The sequence below is a fragment of the Anopheles coustani genome, chromosome 3 (genome assembly GCF_943734705.1).
Source record: "Anopheles coustani chromosome 3, idAnoCousDA_361_x.2, whole genome shotgun sequence".
In the NCBI taxonomy this organism is placed as follows: domain Eukaryota; kingdom Metazoa; phylum Arthropoda; class Insecta; order Diptera; family Culicidae; genus Anopheles; species Anopheles coustani.
Window position 1 is genome coordinate 44,764,237 of NC_071288.1, and position 25,737 is coordinate 44,789,973.

The 25,737-nt window shown below is 44.1% G+C and overlaps 1 protein-coding gene across 1 annotated transcript in view; it reads right to left on the minus strand.

The window, feature by feature from the left end:
* Positions 1–25,737, minus strand: part of LOC131261905 (dopamine D2-like receptor) — a 98,452-nt gene that overhangs the window by 71,196 nt on the left and 1,519 nt on the right. The window contains exon 2 of the mRNA XM_058263765.1: positions 16,527–16,720. Coding sequence (XP_058119748.1) covers positions 16,527–16,720 — 194 coding nt within the window. The remainder of the gene's footprint in view (positions 1–16,526; positions 16,721–25,737) is intronic.

Sequence of the window (25,737 nt, forward strand, 5' to 3'; positions counted from 1 at the left end):
TTTCTTTGTGGGCCGCACTGACGTCAGTACCATCTCCACTCTTCGAGAATTGATATAAACCAAAGGCAAGAGTCCGAATGCTGCCGAAGGCGAAATTCACTTCCAAACCAAAGATGATTGTGGATAAAAAGATAGCTCAAGAGCCACGTCTGAGAGACGCAGTTCTGATTATTCCTATTTTCATGTGTGCGTGTGTGTGTGTGTGTGTGTGTGTGTGCCAAGAAAGCAGGTAAGGATGAGCCAAAAGCTATCCCATCCAGACGGACGAATAAAAAGCATCCTTTCCGTTCAATTTGTCAAGCAGAATAAAAATGCTTCATCTGCAGAAGTCGGTGGCAATTTCTTAACATTTTCCTTCAGCACACGTATGTGTGCATTTTATGAAGCTTCCTTTCGGAACGCCAACGGAAACGGCTGTAAGTGAATTATCTGCTCCACAATATTTGTGCCCGTTTCCTCTACCATTTGTATTTGGAGCTCTGACGCAAACGATGTAGCGAGAAAAGTTGCTGTCATATGTTTACGACAAATTGACAAGCTAGTTGCATACAATACAAAATTTTACAGCAAGCAACATAGATTAAACGATAATATTTAAGTTGTTTGCAACTTTTCAAAATATGGAGAAGTTTATTTTATTTGATTGTTTCTTTAAATGTTTTACTCTTAATCTAATGAACATACAATTTATTGTGTAAATAATATATAATTCAACTAATAGCTCGAAAGGATTTATAATCCAAACCCTGGAAAGGACTTATATCCCTATTATTTAAGTACATAACATACATTTTTATATCGGGTTGCTAACTTTCCAGACGGAAAAAAACATTCGACCGGTTGCGCACAGCAATGCAGAGCAAAGAAAAAAAAAAAACCGATTCCTACCTAAATCAAACAAAATTAAAACTCACCACAAATGAACGAACGAGACCGAAAAGGTACCATGGATCATTTCCGAATGATATCTGCTTTAAACGCCTGGCCCACTTCGCCCCCTTTGCCGCCTTGCGCTCCTTTTTGGCAAATAAATTCACGAAGCTAATAATTTCCCATAAATTACCATCATTTCCCTCCGCTTCTGCGGCGCCCTCCTTCGTAAAGCCTTCGTCCCCGTGCCCGTGTGGCTTTCAATCGGAAGCAACATTGGTCCATAACGAACGGGGGCGCAGGGTAACGAATGCAAATGTTATGCAAATATATGGATCTGTTTCCGCCGCCCGCGCACGTCGATTGCTGACGCGGAAGCGCTCGGGCTTGGGGGGGGGGGGATCCGGCCCGCCCAAACATCGTTAATGCCATCGCGGTGCGTCAGCCTTGGAAGCTCATAATCACCACCGACCGGGTGGCGAGCCGGGGGCACGGTAGGGGACATTGGAGGCCGGCCCATTCAAATCACAAACACACACTCACGAAGCGCGAATCATAAAACGTCCGATTCCGGTCGCCGGATGAAGTAGCTCCGCTTCGGAGGGAATCCGAGCCGGGACCTCCCGTGGGCAGGAAGCAAATTTCCAATTAACCTTCAAACAAAACTCTTTCGCTCCGGCTTCGGTTTCGCAACCGAGCACCGAGAACCGCCCAGTAATAAGTTCCGAGCGAAGGAAATAAATTTGCCGGCAAAAGAAACGCAATTGGAAACGTGTCGTGAATGATAAAGACCCTCCAGGTGGTCTGCCCCTGCCTTCTTCGGGGAGGAGGCGGCGAACGATTAACTGTTACAAGGGAGCTAAGAAAGGGAAACCCCGTTTCGAGAACCATGGGTGCGTCGGTGGGAGTTTTCAACTCCCATTTCCATATCTATGACTTCCGGTGGACTGTTTTCCGTGTGCTGACTCGGTGTAATGATAAGCTTTCCCCTTTCCAACCGTGACCCAATTCATGTTTTGCTTTCCCTTTTTTCAAGGGAATTCATACCGTTCCCGAAATGTTAACTACCCACGTGGATCTTGTTAGGTAGACCCTATTGTGTAGTCAAAATGATTGAGATATGAGCTTCATCCGTTTTCGTAAAAATGAACCAACTTAATCATGATGTCAAGTTGAGTTTGCTGTTTACGTAAAACTAATGTTGCATCAACTTATAGACACGTAACTTAAATATTTAAAAATAATGTGGTAATTTTAAATCAACATTTATATCAAATGAAAAAAGTACGGTTATGGAAATGAAAATTTATGGGAAGCTGACCAAAAACCAAATCAAAATTTAAAAATACATTTCTACTTACAATATAACAAATTGAACACAATTTAACATGCTTATAACTAACCAAGCAATTGAAACATTTCAAAAGAAATTCGATTAAATGAAACATTAGTATACAAACAAGCGTAAAAATTCAAGGTAAAAATTCCCTCAACGTGAAATAAATTCTGATCGAAGATAACAACTTCCATAAGCAAACAACGTTCAGTAAATAATGAAAAACACGATACTTCGTAGCTCATGGAAGTGTTTTTAGTGAATCAGTCAAATAAAAACCAACACTTTATTGTTCATTCCGATACCAAACCGGACAGACGAGACAACAAATCAACCAGAGCACAAAACTGAATCAACAAAAGCTCATCCCCCTTTTGCCGGCACCCCTTCCCAACCCGAACATGATCCACCCCCAAGGTGGGTTGGTGTGGTTACGACGATGACCGCGAGCGAAGTGAATTTGTGTATTTCACTTCCACCGTCCGGCGCGTTTGGTAGTTAAAAATTAATCCAATTTCACAAACCGATTCGAACGCTGGTGCACCGGGAATCCCACGACAGGCGAATCTGTGCTGGGACGCTGGGACTCTACCGGGATCCGCTTTCCTCGGTCAGCGGGAAAAAGAGGGCGTGGAAAATTTACCCCAGGACGAGCTCCAGTGGAGGGTAGCGGTAGCGAGGTGCGTTCGTCCTATCTGTTCCATTTAGGGAATTTTCCACTGCGCTGTAAAAATGGCCCCGGGTGTGCTTTGCCACAAACAAACGCAGACTGACTGAGGTTGTTGGACTTGGAAAATAAATTAAAAAAAAAACACTCACACACACAACCGTCCCCGGGTTATCGTTGCAAGCTCGTTGTAATGGAAAATGGAAAGAAAGTGCAAATGAAAGATGAAGGGGGCGAAACGACCCCCACCCCGAACATAAAAGGGTAGTAATGGCAGAGAAAAACAACCCCGGAATGGCTGCCGGTCCCGTAATGAATGGCTTTGGTTACACGGCACACTCCACGGTTCGTTTGTTTGTGTGCTTGTTTGTCGGAAGCATTCGTTCAGTCGTCCCAAATTCGCGCTCAACCCCGTGGTTGTCCATTTTTCCCGGCATCTCCGGAACGTGGAGAAAAACTAAAAAAAAAACCCTCTGTAAGTGAGCAACCGAATGGAAAGCCATGGAAAAGATCGGCTTTGGGACGGAAACGAAAATCACGTGCCGATTGCATCGCAAAGGACATGCAACTTCTGACACCGTACCCCAAAACAATGCCGTTAAGCAGCGAACCGATGCGTGTGCTACGGAACTACGGTGCCATTTTCCGCATGCGTGACCTGCATATGGTGTGCAAATTCACAGGATGCGCATTGTAACAGCGTTTCGCTGTCTCCTTTCTGGGGTTTCCATGTTCATACGCTTCTTGAATCGGCAACGTTTAAAGAGATTTTCCGGCAATAGTTCATGGGGTTGGATTCTGCTTAGTGCGTCAATTTTATTTCCGAAATTGCAATGAACTTCATATTTTTCTGAGCTTTGAAACGTATCTCGGAGAAGAATTGAGGATCGTTTTTCAAAAACTTTTACTCTACAAAACATACAAGTATCTGAAGATTTTTATAAACAATATTAAGGTCAAACTTTTTTTTTTTCGAATTGGAGTAATTGCATTCAGATTAGCCATAACATCTGTCATGAACTTGTCACGAAATTTCTCACCAAACCTGAGTGGTTGAAACTGAGGTCAATTTCATACGGAGGTCAATTTGAAACTATTGACAGTTAAACCTCGAAGATGGAGCACTTTTCGCACTTTCCTTTAAAAACTTTACTGATTCATGGAGATGAGATCGTGAAAGTTTAAATTTGTTCAAAATGTAGACCAAGCTAACTCCACAAACTGTCTATTCAGGCTAAGAAACCGTACGTCCAAGAAAGTTCGTTCGTTGAAGTGCAAATTCAATCAACTTAATCTTCGTACGTCTGCTGCACCATCGATGCAACGAGCAAACGAAACACAATCTCTCAACATGCCACATGTGTGGAAACGATTCATGCAACCGCAGTTAGGGTGCGTTCTGTTGATTTCATTGTGGCCGATGTGGGACGTCGGTTTTTTTTTACTTTCTTCTCTTCGTCAAATCAACGCCAAAGTGGCATGATTGGAATGGAATCTGCCTGCGATCGAACCTATCCTACCAGAACCCTTCCGAAACCATGGTCCAATGCAACTGCGCCTAACTGTTTGCTGGTGGCTTTCCAGTGACTAAGACTTTGCCAGTACGGACCCGTCCGATAGGGATAGGAATTTCTCGGCTTAGCAGTTTGCCATTGACTTGACGCAGAGTTGCGACCACAACTTACGGTCGGTGTTGTTGTGCAGTTTGCTATCGCAGTTTCCTTACGCTGGGAAATGCCTCTCCGTTCGAGGCGACCGTCTTCGGAACAGGCCGAACTCGCTGCACTCGGGTGCACATTTCGAGCAGCGCAGGGCGTGCCGAACCGCAACCGTGACATCCATGACGATAATCACACAAACGTGTACTAAATATGCAAAGTTCCAACCGAAATCGCATTCACCGGCGCGTCGAGACCGAAACCGGAAAGCCAAAGTGAAGCTGCATCGCATTGCGGTTCGTTTGGGAAAAGGGTTTGGCTTGATGGCATGATGCGGTGGAACGGACGGGTAAATGGTTCGTTTATTACAGTTTTGCAATTTCATGCGGCTTGCATGCCATGTAGCCGTAATGCCTTTATGCTTGAAAACGAGTTTTTTGCTCGTGAAACCGCAGCAAAGAGTAAGGATACTTTAAACGCTTCGAGGGTGATCTGGAAAAGTTTAACGATACGATCGGATTGAGTTAGGTTTAAACTCTACCGTGAAGAAATAGCTTTAGTCATTAGTGATTATTTAATTAAAGGATTGAGAATATTGCTCATGCTTTGTTCTTTGCTAGCCACTGACGTTAATGACGTTAAAAATGCATACTAATAGACATCAGTTGCACTATTTCAAACCAATTTTAAATGAATGAGGTAGTTCTTATAAGACCAAATGTGTACATATTATAAGAATATGATATAAGTTAGATCTGAAAATATTTAAACACTAACTAATGAAAGAGAAACTAAGAAATAAACAAAATTGAAATTTAAATTAATTAAGAAATTAAATAAACAAAGCTATGTTCTGTTCCTACATAAATAACGTGATATGCAATTCATATTCTTCTGAATTTGTTTAGAAACATCAGAAACATATGATTGTCTCATTTTCCACAATTAGTGGTTTGATTATTAGCCAAACGTATACTAACAAATTAAAAAAAAAAAAGTTCAATCCTGGCCAAAATTAGTTTCTCAACCACGAAATGTAACGTTCTACGCCCATAGATTTTAATTTATGTAGCACAACTTGAAACATTTGAAAGCGAACCGGAAAACAAATGTTGTTTCTGATCCTAAAATATGAAAACCATTATTCACAATTGGAAGATAAGATTGTAAAATAAAATGTAGGAGTGTTTTGATCGATTCTGCTAACCTCAACCAAGAACGACCGCTCCGTGCTTGACCCTTTTAAACGGAACTAATTTGTAAGCGATCCGCACGAAAGCACCACGGACGACATGCCAGGCCTCGTGGAAAGGAAATTGGGAGTTGTCCAAGAAATCGATTGACCTATCGACTACCCGGGAGTGTGCCTCGCCACCCTGGCCAAGATGGATGGCCAGAGGATAAGACAAGAATGGCCGAAAGGGTCACTGTAATTGGCGACAGCAGTGCCGGCGACGCAAACATCGTCCATCATGTAGTCTATGAATAACAAATGAGGGTGCTTATATATTACGACCGGCCGTTCTTCTCACCCCGGACGGGCGGAGGGTGGGGCGTGAATGGCCACCGAAGCGGAATCGAAAAGAAAGCATCATCGCCGCTGGCAAACGGAAGCAATCGCCGGACCGGAGCAACTTGTTATAATGGAATGTCTCGCCGAGGCAGCACTATCATGGTATGTCACCAGCTGGGTCCAGCCTCACGGCTATCTGATGGAGACTGTTGGCCCCCGGCCGCACCGTTCTACACCGTTCTGCCATCCCTTGCGCAACTGATTGGGGACGGATCGGGATTTCACGACCGGTTTGAATATTTGATAAGTGTTTTGGTACGCGGTATCCGGGCGGGCGAAGGCCAAGGAGGCCCAACCGTTCGACTGACGTTCGGCATGGCAAAAGTCCTTTTCGCATCTTTTTTCGCCCATCGGTCTCATATTTCCTCTTCATAACTATCATTCCGTTGAGCTTACGATAAATCAACATTTGCGTCTCTTTTTACACGTAACTCGGAGTGTCTGTTCGGTGCTGTTTTTGTGTATGTAGGTATGTTTGTTCGCAGTTTTGCTCCTTGCACCACAACCGAAGGAAAGCACTCATCGCCATTTTTCGTTGGACTTTCACCGGACGCACTCTTCTTCCCTTTTTTCTACCGCTTCTCTCACGCTTTCCTTCCTCGAGCGTGATGAAAGAACAAAAGCACACCCGACGCTTTCCTCGATCGATTCTAGCACTTTGGCCGTGCGGAAGGAAAAGCCGTCGCGAACCGACGGAAAACTTCATCCCCGAGGCCGGCAACGATCTGGTAATGATTGCCGAACGTTTCGCACACTCTCAAACATTTACCGCAACCGGCAATCGATGTCGACGGAGTAAAGGAAAAGAAAAACAGCATGACAACGATGGTCTTAAGCCTCCGTTATCGACTGGGAAAGTGTAGATAAGAGCTTTGCGGGGGAATGCCCGACCGGAAGACAAAAAACTACATTGCATTGGTCGGAGAGAGGAAACGAAAGGGCAAACGGAAACCTTGGAAACAGACTAAAAAGTGTAGCGCAAAGAATTCACAGGACAACGGACAACAAGGCGGTGGTTCTATGTCACAAAATAAAAAGGCTACAGCGGTAGACCAGGGTTGGAAACAATAGGTTGAGAAAGGCGAATGTTCGCTTCTGAGTTACACTGTGTTTTCTGTTTTCATTTTTGTTTTCTTTACATTTTCTAGAGTCCACAAGATGGAAGATAACTACGATCGATATGGTGCGAAAATAGATCTTGTTGGAAAGTTTTTCTTCTTTCCCTCAAACTAGTCAGTGAGTTACAAGGAAAGTGGAAAAGAATCATTGCAATCTATGACAATCAAGGCGGTATCTGAACTGTTGGAAAACATTGTAGATTTCTTGAATATCCAACAGAATATAGTGCGCGTAAAACTAATTAACTTAAGTTAAATTTGGATAAACAAAACGGAAGAATTTCGATCTCTAAAAATATCAAAATTATGAAACTTTATCTATTCACAGCTACTCAGGAAAGCTATGTAAAAACCGAATCCTTCACCAAGGACATTAGTCAAGAGCTGAGGAAACTCACCAACCATTTTCCGGGATTATTGCAGTCGAAGTGGAGTGAGCTTTCAAGCCATTGAGCTACGAATGTTTTCATGCGAGGTTGCGTTCCAAAGCCATCTCTCAAAGCAACGGTGGCCAACTGGGACGTTCTTCCATCCTGACCCTCGGAACAGGCGATGTTGTCAAGCGTAACCAACAATTACGAGTCGTTAGCAGATAATCTAGGGGGGAGGGCCGACGAGCCGGAAACTTTTCCCAAAACACGGCACACCACTTAGCGTCGCATACGTCGACTTTAAAACCACGAGCCACACACTGTACATGCGGCCGTGTCGGGCCACAAACATCAATTTTCCGAGCGTAAACGCACAAGAAAACGGGCAGACTTCCCGGCGCGGTTGGCGATAACACGCGAACGAAGGGCAGTATTTAGCTTGCCACGACACATTCCATTTCGAACTAGTTAATAGGACTTAACGCCGACCGGTTTTCGGCCGAATAGGGCAGACAGTATCACCCCCTTTCCCCCCTCTCCCCATGAGGGAGAAGGATGGTGGTTTCACAATTAACCCCCGGCGCGCACCGGGAGCGCACTAAATGTGCTCGGGAAAATAAACAATCCCTCCCGGAAAAGGGTAAAACCGGGGTTGTCGTGTTTACGCCAGCCGAAAATTCCGAAAGGGTGGGCTTTTTTGGTTGAAATATTGGTCCATGGTTGCGGCGAGCAAACGCATTTGTTAAACGCCACTATCTGCTTGGCTCGCACTTACACACACACACACACCCACGGTTCCTAGCTCAGTAGGCAGCAAATCTCGGCCAAACAAACTGTCAAAAGTAGTTACCCAGAATTCGAATAACACCTGGCTGAAGGCTGGCGCTGGAGCGAAGTACCCACGTATCGTGCATGCAGGCCGATGCGGGCCGGAATGTTGGCCAACCGCGGCTTTTTCCGCAAATCTTGTCGTCAACTCGTCAGCCACCCCAAACCCTCACCCTCTTGTTTAACAGGGACCGTGGGAGCCCGGGCTAGGTGCCAGCTCGCCGTTAGATAGCCGGAAAATTGTCGGAAACAATTAGGAGAAGTTTTGGCACCGACCGCACCGCATTACACTAGCCCGGCCGAGGTTCGGTTCGGTGCTTCGAGCCTTTGCGATAGCCCGTGTTGGTCCAGGGTTCGCGCACGGTTGAGAAAGGCAATTCAGCTATCTTAGCCTCAACTTTTAACGCTCGTATGGTTCACGTATGGCGAAGGTGGGAGTGCGGTAATTCCTTCGCCTACATCGTCAACCGTTGAGTGAGAAATGTCCCACGCTTCGGACGGTGTGCTAAGCAGCCTTCCATTGGGAACGTTGGAAAACAGTTGTTTAATGAAAATCGCCTTCACCGACGGGAACCCCGCTAAGGCATTCGATTGGAGCATTGCCTTATTAGAAGGGATTTCTCACTTGCTAGTTCTAACAGATTTTTTTTCCCCTCAACGTTTTAATTAAGATAAAAAAAGAAAAAAGAGTACTTAATTGCATGGTGCAAATATGAAAGTTCCTAGTGCAATAAAAGAGCATAAGTAATATTTTTAAGTCGGTTTCCCATTCGACTACCAAAGATCGTATTCTCATGTGTATAATTACAGTATTTTCGTTAACATTTTTGGTCCTAATTCAATATTATTTTAACACTCTTTAATGTTTATACCATAAAAAGTAACAAATTACACGTGCAAACGAGGGGTAATTAAGCTGACAGAAGCATTAAGTAAAAGCAGTTGAAAAATGTTGCAGCTCTTGATGATGTTTAACGTTGCTGTTTATTTTACGACGACTAGGTAAAACGGCCCGGTTACACGGCCCAGTTACAGGACCCAGTTACAGGGCCCGTTTACAGGACCCGCTTACAGGGCTCAGTAAGGGGGCATGTTGACAGGTCCCGGTAACACGGCCCGTCTACAGTCCCGTTTATAGTGCCCGTTTACAGAGCCCGGTAAGTGGGTCCGTTTACAGGGCCAGTTTACAGTGCCCGGTTACAGGGCCCGGTAGCACGGCCCGTTTACGTGGCCCGGTAACACGGCCCAGTTACAGGACCCAGTTACTGGACCCGGCTACAGTGCCCGGTGACACGGCCCGTTTACAGGGCCCGGTAAAAGGCCCGTTTACTGGGCCCAACATTATGGATGTAGTTTTATTGTTGATTTTATTCTGCGTTGGTTATTTTCATCACGTTGCAGCACCACCTTTCCCAGTAGTAACTGCAATGTTCGAAAAAATTGTCCCCCAAATCAAAAAGTTTCATTTTCTTCCTATTACAAACTTTAAATTAAACTGTGTAGCAGATTTCCGCTTTGCTTTGTTTCATTTTCCAGCAAAGTAACCATCGATCATCAAAGTAACCATCGATTACCAAAAAATCGTTCAACATTCATCAGCTCGTGCAACAAATCAGAGCGCAAGGAAAATTTCCCCTTCCATCCTGCATCCTTGGTATCCTTAGCAACAGCAAAGCGCGTAGGGGAGGCTGACGCGTCAGCACAGTACATCTCGCTTTCGCGCTCGCTTCGCTCGTTCACCTTCGCTATTGCTATCTAAGCTTAAGGTCGAAATTGTATCTCGCTTTCGCGCTCGCTTCACTCAATCGTGCTATCTAATGGAACCACTCAGTTACTGCAATTTGTATAGCGACTAGGTAAAACGGCCCGGTTACACGGCCCAGTTACAGGACCCAGGTACAGGACCCGGATACAGGGCCCGTTGACAGGTCCCAGTTACAGGGCCCGTTTACAGGGCCCGGCAACACGGCCAATTTACAGGGCCCGTTTACATTGCCCGTTTACAGGGCCCGGTTACACGGCCCAGTTACAGGATTCAGTTCACAGGGTCTGGTTACAGGGCCAGTTGACAGGTCCACGTTACAGGGCCAATTTACAGGTCCTGGTTACAGAGCCCGTTTACCGGGCCCATTTACAGGACCCGGTAATACGGCCAATTTTCAGGGCCCGTTTTCAGGACCCGTTTACAGGGCCCAGTTACAGGACTTAATTTACAGGGCCCGGTAAGTCGGCCCGTTGACAGGTCCCGTTTACATGCCCTGGTAACACGGCCCGTTTACAGGTCCCGTTTACATGGCCCGGTAATACGGCCCGCTTTTAGGGCCCGGTAAGCAGGTCCGTTGACAGGTGTCCCCAAAATCTCGAAAACGTTTCATTTCCTTCGTACTGCAAACTTTGAATGAAACTGTGTAGCACGTTCACGTTTTGCTTTGTTTTATTTCGGCAAAGTAACCATCGACTACCAAAAACTCGTTCAGCGCAAGAAAAATTTCCCCTACCATCCTGCATCCATAGTATCCTTAGCAAAAGCACAGCGGCTGGGGAAACCTGGGGAAAGTGCGTGGGAAAACCGGAACGTCGAAATTGTCGAAATTGTGCATCTCGCTTACGTGCTCGCTTCGCTCGTTCACTTTTGCTATTGCTATCTAAGCTCAAGGTCGAAATTGTCCAAATTGTTTGCATCTCGCTTACGTGTTCACTTCGCTCAATCGTACTGTCTAATGGAACCACTCAGTTAGCGGAGTTTGTATAGCGACTAGGTAAAACGGCCCGGTTACACGGGCCAGTTACAGTACCCATTGCACGGGTCCCAGTTACAGTGCCCGTTTACAGGGCCCGTTTACAGGACACGTTGAATGTTCCCAGTTAAAGGGCCCGGTAACACGGCCAATTTACAGGGCCCGGTTACACGGCCCGGTTACAGGACTCAGTTCACAGGGCCCGGTAAGTCGGCCCGTTGACAGATCCCGGTTACAGGGCCCGTTTACAGGGCCTAACCTTATGAATGTAGTTTACTGCTTAATTTTATTCTGCATTGGTTATTTCCATTACGTTGCAGCACCACTTTTTCCAAGAATACATGCAATGTTCGAAAAAATTGTCCCTAAAATCTCGAAAACGTTTCATTTCCTTCGTACTGCAAACTTTGAATGAAACTGTGTAGCACGTTCACGCTTTGCCGTTTTCATTTCGGCAAAGTAACCATCGACTACCAAAAACTCGTCCAGCGCAAGAAAAATTTCCCCTACCATGCTGCATCCATAGTATCCTTAGCAAAATAACAGCAAGTGGGGAAACCGTACAGTGCGTGGGAAAACCGGAACGTCGAAATTGTGCATCCTACTTTCGCGGTCGCTTCGCTCGTTCAACGGTGCTATTGCTATCTAAGCTCAAGGTAGAAATTGTCGAAATTGTGCATCTCACTTTCACGCTCGCTTCGCTCGTTCACCTTCGTTATTGCTATCTAAGCTCAAGGTAGAAATTTCATCTCGCTTACGTGCTCGCTTCGCTCAATCGTACTGTCTAATGGAACCACTCAGTTAGCGGAGTTTGTATACGGGACTAGGTAAAACGGCCCGGTTACACGACCCAGTTACAGGACCCATTTTACAGGACCCAGTTACAGGACCCGGTTACAATGTCCGTTTAAGGACCCGGTTACAGGGTCCGTTTACAGGGCCAGGTTACAGTGCCCGTTTACAGGGCCCGTTTACAGGACCCGTTGACTGGTCCCGGTTAAAGGGCCCGGTAACACGGCCAATTTACAGGTCCCAGTAAGTCGGCCCGTTGACAGGTCCCGGTTAGAGGGCCCGATAACACGGCCAATTTACAGGACCCGTTTACATGGCCCGGAAATACGGCCCGTTTTTAGGGCCCGGTAAGTAGGCCCGTTGACAGCTCCCGGTTACAGGGCCCGTTTATAGGGCCTAACCTTATGGATTTAGTTTTATACTTAATTTTATTCTGCGTTGGTTATTTCCATCACGTTGCAGCACCACTTTTCCCAAGAGTAAATGCAATTTTCGAAAAAATTGTCCCTTAAATCTCGAAAACGTTTCATTTCCTTCGTATTGCAAACTTTGAATGAAACTGTGTAGCACGTTCACGCTTTGCTTTGTTTTATTTCGGCAAAGTAACCATCGACTACCAAAAACTCGTTCAGCGCAAGAAAAATTTCCCCTACCATCTTGTATCCATAGTATCCTTAGCAAAAGCACAGCGGGTGGGGAAACCGTAAAGTGCGTGGGAAAACCGGAGCGTAGGAATTGTGCATCTCACTTTCACGCTCGCTTCGCTCGTTCAACGGTGCTATTGCTATCTAAGCTCAAGGTAGAAATTGTTGAAATTGTCTGCATCTCGCTTACGTGTTTGCATCGATCAATCGTACTGTCTAATGGAACCACTCAGTTAGTGGAGTTTGTATACGGGATTTCAAACGGGAGGGGAGTGTTACACAAAATAAGGTGTTGAGTACATGAGTAAAAACGGTTAATTTTTATTGAAATGACAAAACTGATTTGATTCAACACTGCTTTTATAGATTTATTATCAAAAAAACTAGTTTAACAAAAAGTATGTCAACCGTTTTGAAGCTGTTTTCGGATGGATTATTGTATTATATTTAATTTTACTTTTCTTCACGTTAAAAAGCCGCATCCAAACTTTATTACGTCTCTAAATAAGCCTTCCAATAGTAACAAACAAAAAACTGAATGAAAAATAATTCCCAACACATCTTAACTCAGGGTTAGAATCCCATCATGGAACCTATTTCCGGTATTCTCACCCAAAAGGTTCTTCTCTAGGGATAATCCCAACGAATCAAATATGCTTTTCCACACTTTGTCCAATAGCATCGATCCACGTCCGACAGCGATGGGAAGAAAGAAAATCCCTAACCTCAACGAATGGAACATTCCATCCATTTCCATTTCGCCCGGGATCCTCATTCAATGGTGAATTATTCGCAAGCGAAGCAAAAAAAAACACAGCATACCACAGACCTCCCGCATTTGCAAAACATTGGTAAAGTTACCATTTTTTATGCATTATTTCGGTTGTAAGAAAAGGCCGCACCGCAAAAGGGTCCATCGCTATTTAACATGCATCGGATGAGCCCCGATGGAGACAGACGCATAAGCGCACCCACAATGAAGTTATTACGGTTTACGTTTGCTACGATTCTTCGCATATCCTTTCCGCCCATAAGCATTTAAATGGTCAGAAGTGAGGATAAAAAAAAAAAGAGACACTGCACAAGCGTTGTGTAATTCTCAATTTATATTCTGTAGGAAAGTTGAGCGTACAATCCCGCCATCTGGGGTTCTTTTTGCAAACGAAAAACCCTTTCCAGAGTAAATTACCTATTTATTAGCTGGAAAACTGGTTAAACTGATCAATGCATTTAGTGTCCAGCCCTCGAAAGACAGGACAAGTAAATGGCTAATGGCAAGGCCTAAAAGCTTCTCCCTTTGCGAACCGGCCGCAGTAAAGGTCTACTACGTCCAACTGACCACACGGCAGCCGATCGGGTTGGTAGATTGATTAACTTCTTAATCAACGGACGGAAAACTGATTTTCAAAGTCGTTTCCCGGCCGCCCAAATGACGCTTTTCCCAAAGCCCACCAGCACAGTAATTAAGCGTTCAATTAGTCATCGCCAGGCACACCCGCCAGGGGCGACAGTGTTGCATCCATCGCCATAAGCCAAAGTCCGCCCGGCCCAAAACGTGGACAACGGTAATGCATTATCGAATCTATCAAAAACTACTTCCAACCATCGAGGCCCCGGGAAAAAAAAAACTAGGTAATGACCGATGCGTAGACATGCCCGAGGGCTGATGTGTGCCCGGCACTCCGGCAGACACTAATGGGACAGAGTTATTTGGGTGTAGCTGAAACAAAGACGAAAAAAGTCTTAATAGAAAGGTTCTGCTCAAAGGCCACGTGGTACCACGAGGATGGCACGCATATAGGAAGGAGGTAGTATAATTAATGGATCGACCAGACACGTTGCGCAAACAAGGAAATAAGGAAGATGTAATTCGGGAAGAAAATTACACAGCTTCGTGCGAAATTCGTCAGCTTTTGCGGGGGGGAACCATCCCGATGAGGTTTTTCTGGAAGCACCAATTCCTAATCTCTATTTGATGAGATTGGTCTTTTCGATAGACCGGGTCCGATTGTGTCGAGGAAATGAAAAAGGACATTCTTTGCTGTCCCGGGCGATTGGATTATATCCAACGCTCTCGAATTCATCACCGTTTGACGAGGTATGCTGAAGGGCGCAAGGTGTGATTGAATGTTAGAAGCTTGAACATGTGGAGTTCGGAGTGAATCCCCAAATAAATTCATTAGAGGCATACGTTTAATTGTTACCATTGAAAATTTAGTACCCACCCCATCTACCTTTCCATCGCCTCCGGTAGGTTTGATTACCTCGTCGGAAGTTCTCGTACAACAGCTGCTAAGCAACATTATCTCATTTAATTAGACGGGACTAAAACGACACTTGGATTCAACTGGCCATCGAGTGTAAACTTGATGCGAACATACTGACCATTTTGAAGCAAATAGCTTCATTTCAAACGGAAAATGAAACGATCGGACCGACACCGGGATAACTTTTCCCCACAACATTCCCTGTACACGGTACGAGCCCGGAAAATTTCGTTTGAATTAAATATGACCGGACGACCAGCCTTTCCTTAATTAAATATCATCAACTATAAGTGGCTGTGTGTGTAAGTCTGTGCTCGTATGCATTGTAGACCTGTCCGGTAGGGGAAGAGAAAAGTTCCACACTCTTGCCACCGTTTGCAGTGACACAACACAAACCAAAGCTCGAACCCAAGAATCCATTAGACCGGAAACTCCGGTTGCGTTTTGGCAAAGGGTAAAAGCTGAAAAGGAAAGGAATTGTGTGATAAACCAGGACCAATTCTACGGCTTCCGTACTGTTCAACTCAAAAGTGGCCACTCACCGACCAAAGGAACGTTGGTAAGAGGCGCAAAAGTTGATAAATAAAATTGCTTATTAAACATTAATTTCAGTGTGTTGCAACATCTTAAGAGGCACACGTGCCCCGGGAAAGGTGGCGTGCTTTCTGCGGCCAAACTTTCCCAAAAACCGTTCGCAAAAGGTTTCATTTTCTTTCATTTCTGCTCCAATCGACAGCTGTTTCTGTTTATGTTGAAATGCTACCAGCCCACAGAGGATGAAATAATTTCGAACGTCTTCTGTTGACCGCTTTTCTCGAGAAGTTCTTCCAGAAGTTCCCATTGTAAATTTCTTCGGCATGAAAATGCCCCGAAGGTTGGCCACCGGTCGGAATGAGGGCTGAGAGTGTGGTGATGTTTGTGGAAAAAAGGGCAAAACATTCGGAGTGCTACGCCCCAAATGGAGCAGTTGTTCGAATTATTTCAAAACTTTTCTGATGCTTAGGCATAAGAGAAAAGTTTGCAATAACACCAAAGGCTGTGTACCGTTTGTCTGCCGGCTGGTTAGACTTTGCAGATAGAAAAATCCACCGGGTTGGTGATAAATAAATTAAACAATTCATTCATCAATCACAACATCAAAAATATAATATTGAAATTTAAATGAAACTATTTTAATCGCTGTACAATTAACTCTCCAAAACAAATTTTTCAAACACTTCCAAAACTAGTTTGGATAGTTCGAAGCCCTCGTTAGCGTCTTATTTATTTCCAAAATGATTACTTACAACTTTTTAAAAATGTCATTTGATGATCCCAAGACGATAATTAAATACATACAACGAACGAATGTGCGAAATGAAATTAATAAACCACTAATACCGTCCGGAATGTGAAGGTAAATCGAAAAAAGAACGTTCTAATTAATCCTACCAAAGACATTCGTGAACGCGATGGAATGTCAAATACGCTTGGAATTTCCGAAAGTAAATACCCTGAAACCGGAAAAATGCTACTGGTTTTGGAACAATAACGGTCGGACAAAGAATTCTCTCCTTCCGGGTTTCGATTGGAAGCATTGCATCGATAAACCAACATGTCAGCCAAATGAAACCGACACAATCATTCGCTATAATTTGTTTTCCCTCCCCACCCAAGGTACTTACCAAAACGTACACCGCAAACGGCATCACGACCACGGCCACTAGTAGATCGGCTATCGCCAACGACACTATAAAATAATTGGTCACTGTCTGTAAGGTCCGTTCGCGGCAGACGGCCAGTATCACCAGCACGTTGCCGAACAGCGTCAGGATGGGGAACAGCACCAGTATCAGGCACCAGTAGTGGTACTCTTTCACTGTGAATCAAAAGAAAGGGTAAAGAAAAAGTGTGAGTTAAAAAAGAGTTTGAATTATAGTGCAGACGTTAATCAAACGAGATCACACTACGAGTATGAAGGTACGGGATGGAAGCTAACGACGTTTGTCCGAAACGGATGTAATTTCACCACATAACTCATGGGCTTTCGTTTGCCGTCTCAAATCTCGCCGCAGAATGGTTGGTGAACGTGCTCCGGTGCGTTGCTGGAAGACCGATGCAAGCAAAAGTAATTAGTTCGGATAACCGACGGGAATACGGTGTCGCTCTTCGAACGTTCGCATCGAGTGCGGCCTTGCGAAAGGAACCCATCGGATTGTAATTACTGATCCAAAGCCTGATGAGTGTTGATGGTAACGAGAGTGCAAAAAAGTGACACACAGAAACACACGGTTGAGGCAGAGCAAGTGTCCCCGATACAACGATGTCTATGTGAGCTTGAAGGCAAGCGACAGTGTCAAGCCGCATCACACGGCCCGCCGATCGATGCCACTTCACAGCATCCAATTGTTTTGTTTGTTCCGTAGCAGTTCTTTACTCCAAAGTTTGTGGACACCTTTCTCTCTCCCCCAACCCGGTGGTGGAGGTGGTGTTTCGCTAGTTCAATTTCTCCAGAATGTCCGTCCCACTTGTGGCACAAGCACGATGTCGGTCAGCAGGCAGACACGAGTTTTCGACATACGCTTCGTGCTACGTAGAGGAAGGATCCATGGACCCGAGGAAGATCTCCATTCCAAGTGACACTTCTTCACGCAACCGGAAACCATAACCAATCAAGTGGCGGTGGGCCTGATGTGCCAAATGCGCCGAGCTGGCTGTGTCCGTGTTTCGTTTCGGTCCGGCGCTCAACGGCTCATCCCCGGTACGCACCGGGAAACCGGATAGGACTGCGGTTTACTGAAAGCCAATTGTTGAGTGGAACCATCTCGAGCACCGTCGGTCTAGACGTCGGCTACCGCACGTCCATCAGCTCCGCGGGGAGTCTTGCTTATCACCGTACGAGCAACAGAACCACCCGAGCAGGATAGTCCCGAGCTCGAGATGACTCGAAAGCCTCTCCTACGTGAACCTACGGAGAAGGCAGCCAGTCTGGTATGGTGCCCGAACGGAGCTCGGAAATGAAACCGCTGTAGCAGATCTCTCCACCGCAGAGTTCCCGGCGGCGGTAGATAAATAAGCACATTTTATTCCGTCCGTAAACACCGAATTATGACATCTCAATATTAATAAATCTTAATGCGCTGCGCGGCGGAAGGGATGGTTCGCGCCGCTGGCCCGGAGTTTATCTGGGATGCTGTTTGCAGTGCCTTCGCAAACAGGTAGACGCCACTGGAGCCCTGTCGGAAGGCAAAACCACAAAACCGACCCAGCTAGGGCCTGAAGCGCGCTCGGATAGGGGACCGGTGGCATTGAAGGAGAGTGGAGCAGGATAAAGCTGGCATAAAGCTGGACGGGTTGCCTTCACCCCAAAACCGAGGCACCGGAAGCACCGTAAACACACTAACCCTACTTTAACGTCCTTCGGTTGCGGTGCGCTTTCGAGTTCCGTTACCGAGCGGAGCGGCAGAAAAGTCACAGAATAAACCGTTCATCCGGGCAATGCAAAGGGTTGAGGTTCCCGGGAGGATTCCAGTCATACATGGAGCGCGGGAAACAGAGGAAAAAGAAACACTCGACTCTGGTTCTTCGCACCATTTGCAACATCAACGGTGGAATCGCGGAATGGGCAGAGGGTTACAATAGAACCCAAAAAAACAACAGGCAAAATACAGTATCTTCCTGCACACAGCAGCACACCGTGAGGTGTGTTTGAAGTTGTACTTAATAAGATTTTTGCACTTCTGCTCGCGGGCGGCCACCATTTCCGGAAACGAATTTACGGCCCCTGTTTTCCCATTCGGTCTCAAATGTGATGTAAAACATTCAGCACGGTACGGCTTGCCGCTTTTACTTTTCTTTTCATTGCATCGCCGGGCTCCGGTTTCCTCGGTAAAGGGATTCACTTTTGACCTTCCAGTGGACTTTCTTTTAACACTTTATTTTCATACTACGGTCACACATGCGACCTCTCAAGATTGGGTGGTTTTATGCTTTATTTATTTTTTTTTAGGATGAAAAAAGTAGCAAATCCACTTTACTATATATTCAGCAAATCCGTTTTAGCGTAATGTAGCTGTAAAAGAGATTACTCAAACGTATTTTAAAATTCCAGGAAAATAACAATTTAACACTAAAGTACAGTGCTTTGGAATCTTGCGATAATTCTTCTCATCTGTCATTTTGACCTCTTTTTTAAGTAGCTAAAACATCACAATCACTATAAGGTTTATATGATCCACAAACGGTTTCTTTGTAGTATGTTTGATGGCTAGTTTTTGGCCTTTTTTAATTGTTTTAATCCTTCCGTCATTCCACTAGCAAGTTGCAAAAAAAATCGAATTGAACGGAGCTATCTTTATTTACTTTCTGTTACTGTATTTGAACTGTTGAACTATAAGGAACTGTTGAACTATAAGAATCTAAAATAAATTAATAAATAATTATATTCATCTGGATTCTGGAGCAGTAGCTCGCAGTTTCAACCTGAATTGGTAAGCAGTAACTAAATTTTATTAATGGCTTTTAACCTAAATCTACAAAATCTTTGAATTATCATATCAACCAAAAACACTGAAAAATGTAACGTATATCAGGAGGTTCATAAGCTTTTTTTTAAGCAGTAAGTGTTTATTATGATTTTTCAATTTTCTTATTTGAAAATCATCGATTCTTCCTTTGAAAAAAATCGATAAAAAAACCTTTGAAAATCCACTTATTCAAATTCTTTCAAAAATTCAGAAATTTTAAAATTTACTTATAGATAAATCCAGAATAATATGTGTTCTAAATGTAACCCAGAGCATAATCTGGAGGAATATTCTGTTGCGTTTTTTTGAATGTTTTTTTTTCGAAGAGCTACCAACATAGATTCAATTTGATGAACACCTTTGAAACAGTTCAGATGGCTCAGTTCATTTTCTCTGACCAGAACCGTGCCTCCATTCAAAACCGTCGAAAGACAAAATGACTCAATCCAATTCAGCAAATACACCCTTACTTCAACTTACTCGCCCGGTGATTAGTACTTGCTGTCTCTCTTAATTAGCTTTTTTAAGACTGTTTCATTCTCGGACGAGTCGAAAGAGTAACTTGGCGATCGCGAGGAGCCGATGGCGTTCTCGACTTGGTTCAAGCTAATCTCTAAATCTGGCTCGATGTCAGATCTAGCCATTCCCGGCGCGGAGTACAGCTTGTCAGGTGGTCAAGCGCTGCCACAACAACCATCATCACTTGAAGTGCCAGTCCGACACGGTCCGAGGCCCAATCGGCGTAGGCATTAGGATCCCCGGAGAAGCCGTTGATGCAGACGAACTTAACGTTCAAGAAGGTTCAATTGTGGAGGTTGTGTTTGGAGGCGAATGATAAAAAAAATCGTACAGCATTCTCGAAAGGGAAGCACATTTATAATTATAATTTATTCAGCAGATTAGGAAAATGAATTCAATTTCTCTGCACACAAGCCACCCAGTGAAGGATGGCGATGACGGGGTGGGGCAGGTGAGAAATGGTTCTATTTCTCCTCATCTATTCCGTCAACCACAAGCAACGAAGCGATACAGAGAGTACAATTTTCCAGCCCGAGAATAAACACTGAAATGCTTCTAACGGACTTTTTCTTGCTCCTGCGTTATCCGGAGCCGTCCGTCAACAAATTGTCCGCTTTGAAGGGTACCGACGTTCACGAACGACAAAGAGCGGAGGGGGTGGGGGGGGGGTAGAGTTGGAGAGAGGCGAAAAATTAAATCAAGTGAACCACTTCACAGCCCGCCGGAACACTAATGCAATTAAGCTCTCGCTTCGTCCTTCGATTGTCCCGTCGATTGTTCCCGTCGGCCCTCGGAGTACAAGCGTCCTTTTTGCGAGGATTTTCCATTTCCTATCCCACTTCTTTCTTCGCTCGATTTCTATGTGCAGCTCTCCGTCGCACAGCGTCCCCTTTTTTACGGTTATGGCAGGTTGCCTGACACTGCTCCGCTGGGACATTCCGAGCGAAATTAAACACGAAGCTTAAAGCCCCAGAAAATTACTTCGAATGCTAGGCTTGGAGCGGGTCTGCCGAAGCAATCGGGCTAGTTTCAATATTATAGTAGCCCTTTTGCAGTCCACCTTTTTTTTGTGTTCATTCACTTTGTTTCTGCGTCTTCTTCTTTGCATTAACCATTTAACAGCCATCCCGTCGGGAAATCGGCTCACCATCCAGAAGGTTTCGAAGGCGGTGGCAAGTATCACTTTTCTCGCCGACCGCACCGCTGCCGCCGTTAATTAGCGAGTGAACATTCTCTTGCGCTTTTGCGAACCCTGAGACGCACGGCGCCTACGACGTTTGATCCCTTCGTGAAGGATCGCCCGTCATCGGGACGAAAAGGGCCGGGAAGTTGCTAATGGACCGCGGTTTGATGGGTTCCGATTTTTCTCGCACAAAATTAACACCTTCAACCTTTTCTCATCATCATTTGCATGCTCGTCTGTTCTTCCTCGGCATGCATGTACATAAATATGATGGTGAAATCCTTTCTTTGCCAGGAAAAATGTTTAAGCAATCGTGGAAAATCAAACTAAATGTTGTTTTGAGAAATTCTCAAAAATAGCTTAAAGATGCTAAAGTAATTTTTCTCACAGCTAAACTTTCAAATCGATTTAATTTAATCTTTGAATCCCGTAAACAAGTCTTCCTTCCGGAATCGTCTCCATCGCCGGAGGTGTTGCTTTCACTTTGCACCAACTTGGAAACTTCCTGCCACCCCGAATTAAACGAAACCAAGGTGTCCTAATCGAAACAGACAGGACGCGCCGGGATGAGACGCCAGACTTTTCCGGCTGCCGGATTTTATGAGTGATTTAATTCAATTATTAATTAAACGCAAGGATTGCCTTGTAAATTGATGATGAATATTCCTCCACCGACGGCGTGGAAGTAAAGTTTAAACCGCGCGAACTAAAGTATACAATCGTTGGCCTTTGGGGTGGCCAAATTAGAAAGCTACACTGTAATCTGCCCGGGCCAATGCCGGCCGCCACCTTTATGAGCCTCAGCCCATGGCGCACGGTTCTGGATTTCGAATCTTTGGTTCGGAAAAATCCACCTCAATGGGGCTGGCCGCGTGGGATGTTTTCTTGCTGGCAAAAACAGTACCTTTAGGGCTGGCTGTATCGCGGTGAAAACGCGCACCGGACGAAAAGCGGACTGATAACGAGGATTTGCTCGAAAACGGTTGCTCTTTTCTGGGCCCGCGATTGTTTAATTAAATATTTGGCAGCGAATTTAGATTAATTTTGTGCGAGCAGCACCGAAAGCGGATCGAGCATTAAGATGTTTCCAAGCGTAAGCCATGGAGCAGAAGTTGAATTTCCTGGCGACGAGAAGCAAAGATGAAACTTTGTTTTCTTCAAGTCACCTAATAAAAAATGATGAAATGTTTAATTAATCATAAGTTTCAATCAACAGTATGTTTCGAAGCCAAGCTAGATATATGCTATGCAATCAAACCGTTACTATGCGGTATCAGGATAATGATTTATGTTTCTCTGGATAATGTTTGGTATTGCATGTTTATCACAAACAAAATATTTGAAGCATACTAAACGAATATAAAAAAAAACACGTTTATTTTCTTTTCAGAAATTCAAACACAGCTCCGAAGGACCGGATATTGGAAATTAAATGGTCAATATTTATGTGTCTAACATTTGTAAGGTTTACAATAATGCGCATGTAAACAATCTTTGGCGAAAAGATCGAATCAAACAACCTTTAGTTTTTCATACCAATACCTTTTTTATGAAAAAAGCAATATTTCATTCGAGAAAATAAATTACATTATTTGCATTAAAAAATTGAGCTTGCTCGAAATCAACATATATAAAATTGAAACAATTGGAAAGTTCAATCATAATATGGTAAAAAATTCAACATGTTGCAAAATAGCATCACAAAAATTATTGTAAAACTACGTATCTAAACTAATGAAAGAATAGTTATTGATGCAAATTTGTGTTCCCATAAAAGTTAATTTTCTAGTTGAACAGTTTCATACATTCCAGAACTTTAATAATAAATTGGTTACCTCAATGAAAATATTTCTTAAAATTATTTCCAGCATGTTTATAAGCATGTTTGTTCAATTTCCATCCTAAATGGTTTGCTACTAAGTATTGTTCATAAAAATTTCCATCCCTTCTGCTATGCAAACATTTCATCTGTGATCCAAAGCGAAAAAAAAACAGTGGTACATAACCCCTTATTTTGGAACACACTACTTTCCCACAGAAAAGGGCTTTTATTTTGTAAGTGTACGGTTCACTTAAGTAGTATTGTTTTTGTAATGCAACCCACTACCATCACCATTGCAGCGGCCGTTTAACATTGTTACTTTTTTGCGAGTCTACGAAAAACGACGCCTAGAAAACCCCCCAAAATGTGTAGAGCGATCGTTTGAAAAACCTTTCCATTTTCAATGTTACCCTTCACTCGCACGCAAAACGCACCCCAACACAGACGGAATGCGTTACGTGCGCTGGCGAAACGGCTGGAAAACGTGGGAAAGTAACCTTTTGGTCGGGTTGCCGGACAAACGGGGATGGCTCGTAATGATGCCGGCGAGTCGGGGACCATTACCGAAAACTGAAAGTGAGAAGCAGACGAACGTTTGCCGAAACGCGCCTTCCGGTGGGCCGGCGCAGCTTCATAGCACGGAAAAACAAGTCCAATGCAAGGAGTGAAGTAGCAGTACAGCCTTGTCCGTTGCGTTCGTGGAACCATGTTCGTTGGATTTTTTAACTCTATTCCCCTCAGCAGAGTCCGAGAGCACAACATCCGACCGGCACATCATCGGCAGCGGCGTTGTGCCGTCCGTGCTTTGGAGTCTCGCTGGGAGCAAGCTAAATGGACCCTAGCCCTGTGCGTCTAAATTCCGCCAGCCAGCATCCGGTGTGGTGTGGTGGAAATAATTTTAATTTATTTCATGCAGAGAACTCGTCTCCATTTTAATTAACCGCTCGGATGGAACCCCCGGAGCGTGCACATCGTGCGGCCAGGAATGTTTCTCGCCACTCATCGGCCATTGTCCGTCGTGTCAAAACCGCTGCATATTGTTCCTTCCGTTCCTGGCGAGAGAATTGTGTTACTTAGCGCTTAACATCGCTCCAGCATTTGACTTCAGTATTGTACCCGGTTAGTGAAGAGCAAGGTTCACTTATTATTGTTTCGTACGGTGGTAAATTAATTTTCCCTTGCACTTTCCCGGGCTGTATCAATATTTGTCTTCCATCATTTTAAGGTGAACCGGTACAGCTTGACTGTTGCCGTTGTGCATCGTTATTTCTTTTATGCTGAATAGCTTCATCAAAGAGAGAGGATCGAATAAAACTATGTTGTTTTATATTAACGCTTGCATTAAGCCAAATGGACAAACTAGCATCGCCAATAGGAATGAAACTATGCAAAGTAGTTATTTGACTTAAATTTTATTGTTTAGTAACATCAGTTTAGTACTTAAAAAAATATGTGAATAGCCTGCTAGGTGACATTTTTTTAAGTTCTTGTGTTGACTTCACGATTCAGCTGATGCTTCCATTGGGCTTCAAAATTGTTGGAATAGATCCTACTTTTCAGAATTGTAATATGTTTCGACTTCAGTGTAGCAGTGTTGTATGCATTAGTGATACTTGACTACTTGGTACTCTTTATAATGTTTTATGAAAAATTTAGCTAAGCCCAGGCGGCAGTGCTTCCCCTTGCTTTTATATCTCTCCATTACGCCAATAAGACTTGAAGGAAAGAATAGAAACATTGGCGCTCCCTTCTCGATGATTGTCAGCCCCAATTCGGTCTTCTACGGGAATTTAAGATCTCCAACACCTTTGAATTGTATTGTAACATGCCTCAAAAATATATGCTTACCAGCTTTAAATAAGTTATAGAATCTATGACCGTCTATTCTAGGTTTTTCCCAACTCCTTAGCCAGTTAAGGGGACCTTTTGACCCAAGAAAAGAAACTAAAATATTTTACCTTCTATTTATCACTTCGGCCAGCATTGCATTTTGTCTCAAGTGCTGCAAGTTCAGCAGCACGGTCTATGGCCAGAACTAGGCTTCCAACTGAATTTTTAACCTTTCTCCATAAGTGATACTGGCAAAACTGTCATTCCTTTCAGAAAATTGTTTCTTTTTCTTTTTCATTTAATGCAAACATCACCTGAATTATTTCAAAATATATTGTTTGGTTGAACTGTACCGTAAATGATTAGTTTCAAAAAGAACCACCACAACAAACTCATCATCGCTCATTACGAAGATTTGCAGTTTTCCACCATAGACCCTTTTCATCACTTAAGAGCGTTCATCAAATTCTAAGCGGATGCGGGGTCACATTGCAATAAAAAACAAATAACAAGACACACCCACTACGAGCGCGCAGAAACATCAAGCGTTTTGTCCAAACTCACCCAACGGGCGAAACCATTCTTGAGTGGAAAATTTATGTTCGCTCACTGCGAAACAGGAATTTGCTTTCACTTCCGCTGGTGGCCCACTCCGGTTGGAAGAGAATCTCCATTTTTGTTTTTGTCCTTCATTCGGACGCCAGTGAAAATGTGTCCCTTCCGGGATGGCCAATGTTTTTGCTATCTCAGAAGGAATCCTCATCTACCTGTGCTTGTTTCCATTACATTGAAATGAGCATAAATAAATAGCATCTCCGGTTGGTTCCTACAAACATTGGTGGAACAAAAAGTAGAAGAAAAGACAAGGATTCTTGGTTGAAACGTAAGCAACATCCTTCCTTCTCGGTAGATCCATCGTTCGGTCCACCATCCCACAATGAGACTTTTGGGATAATCATCCTAAAGTAACCGTTTACAGCATTGAGATAAATCTGCCTTTTATCAGACCGGTTTTT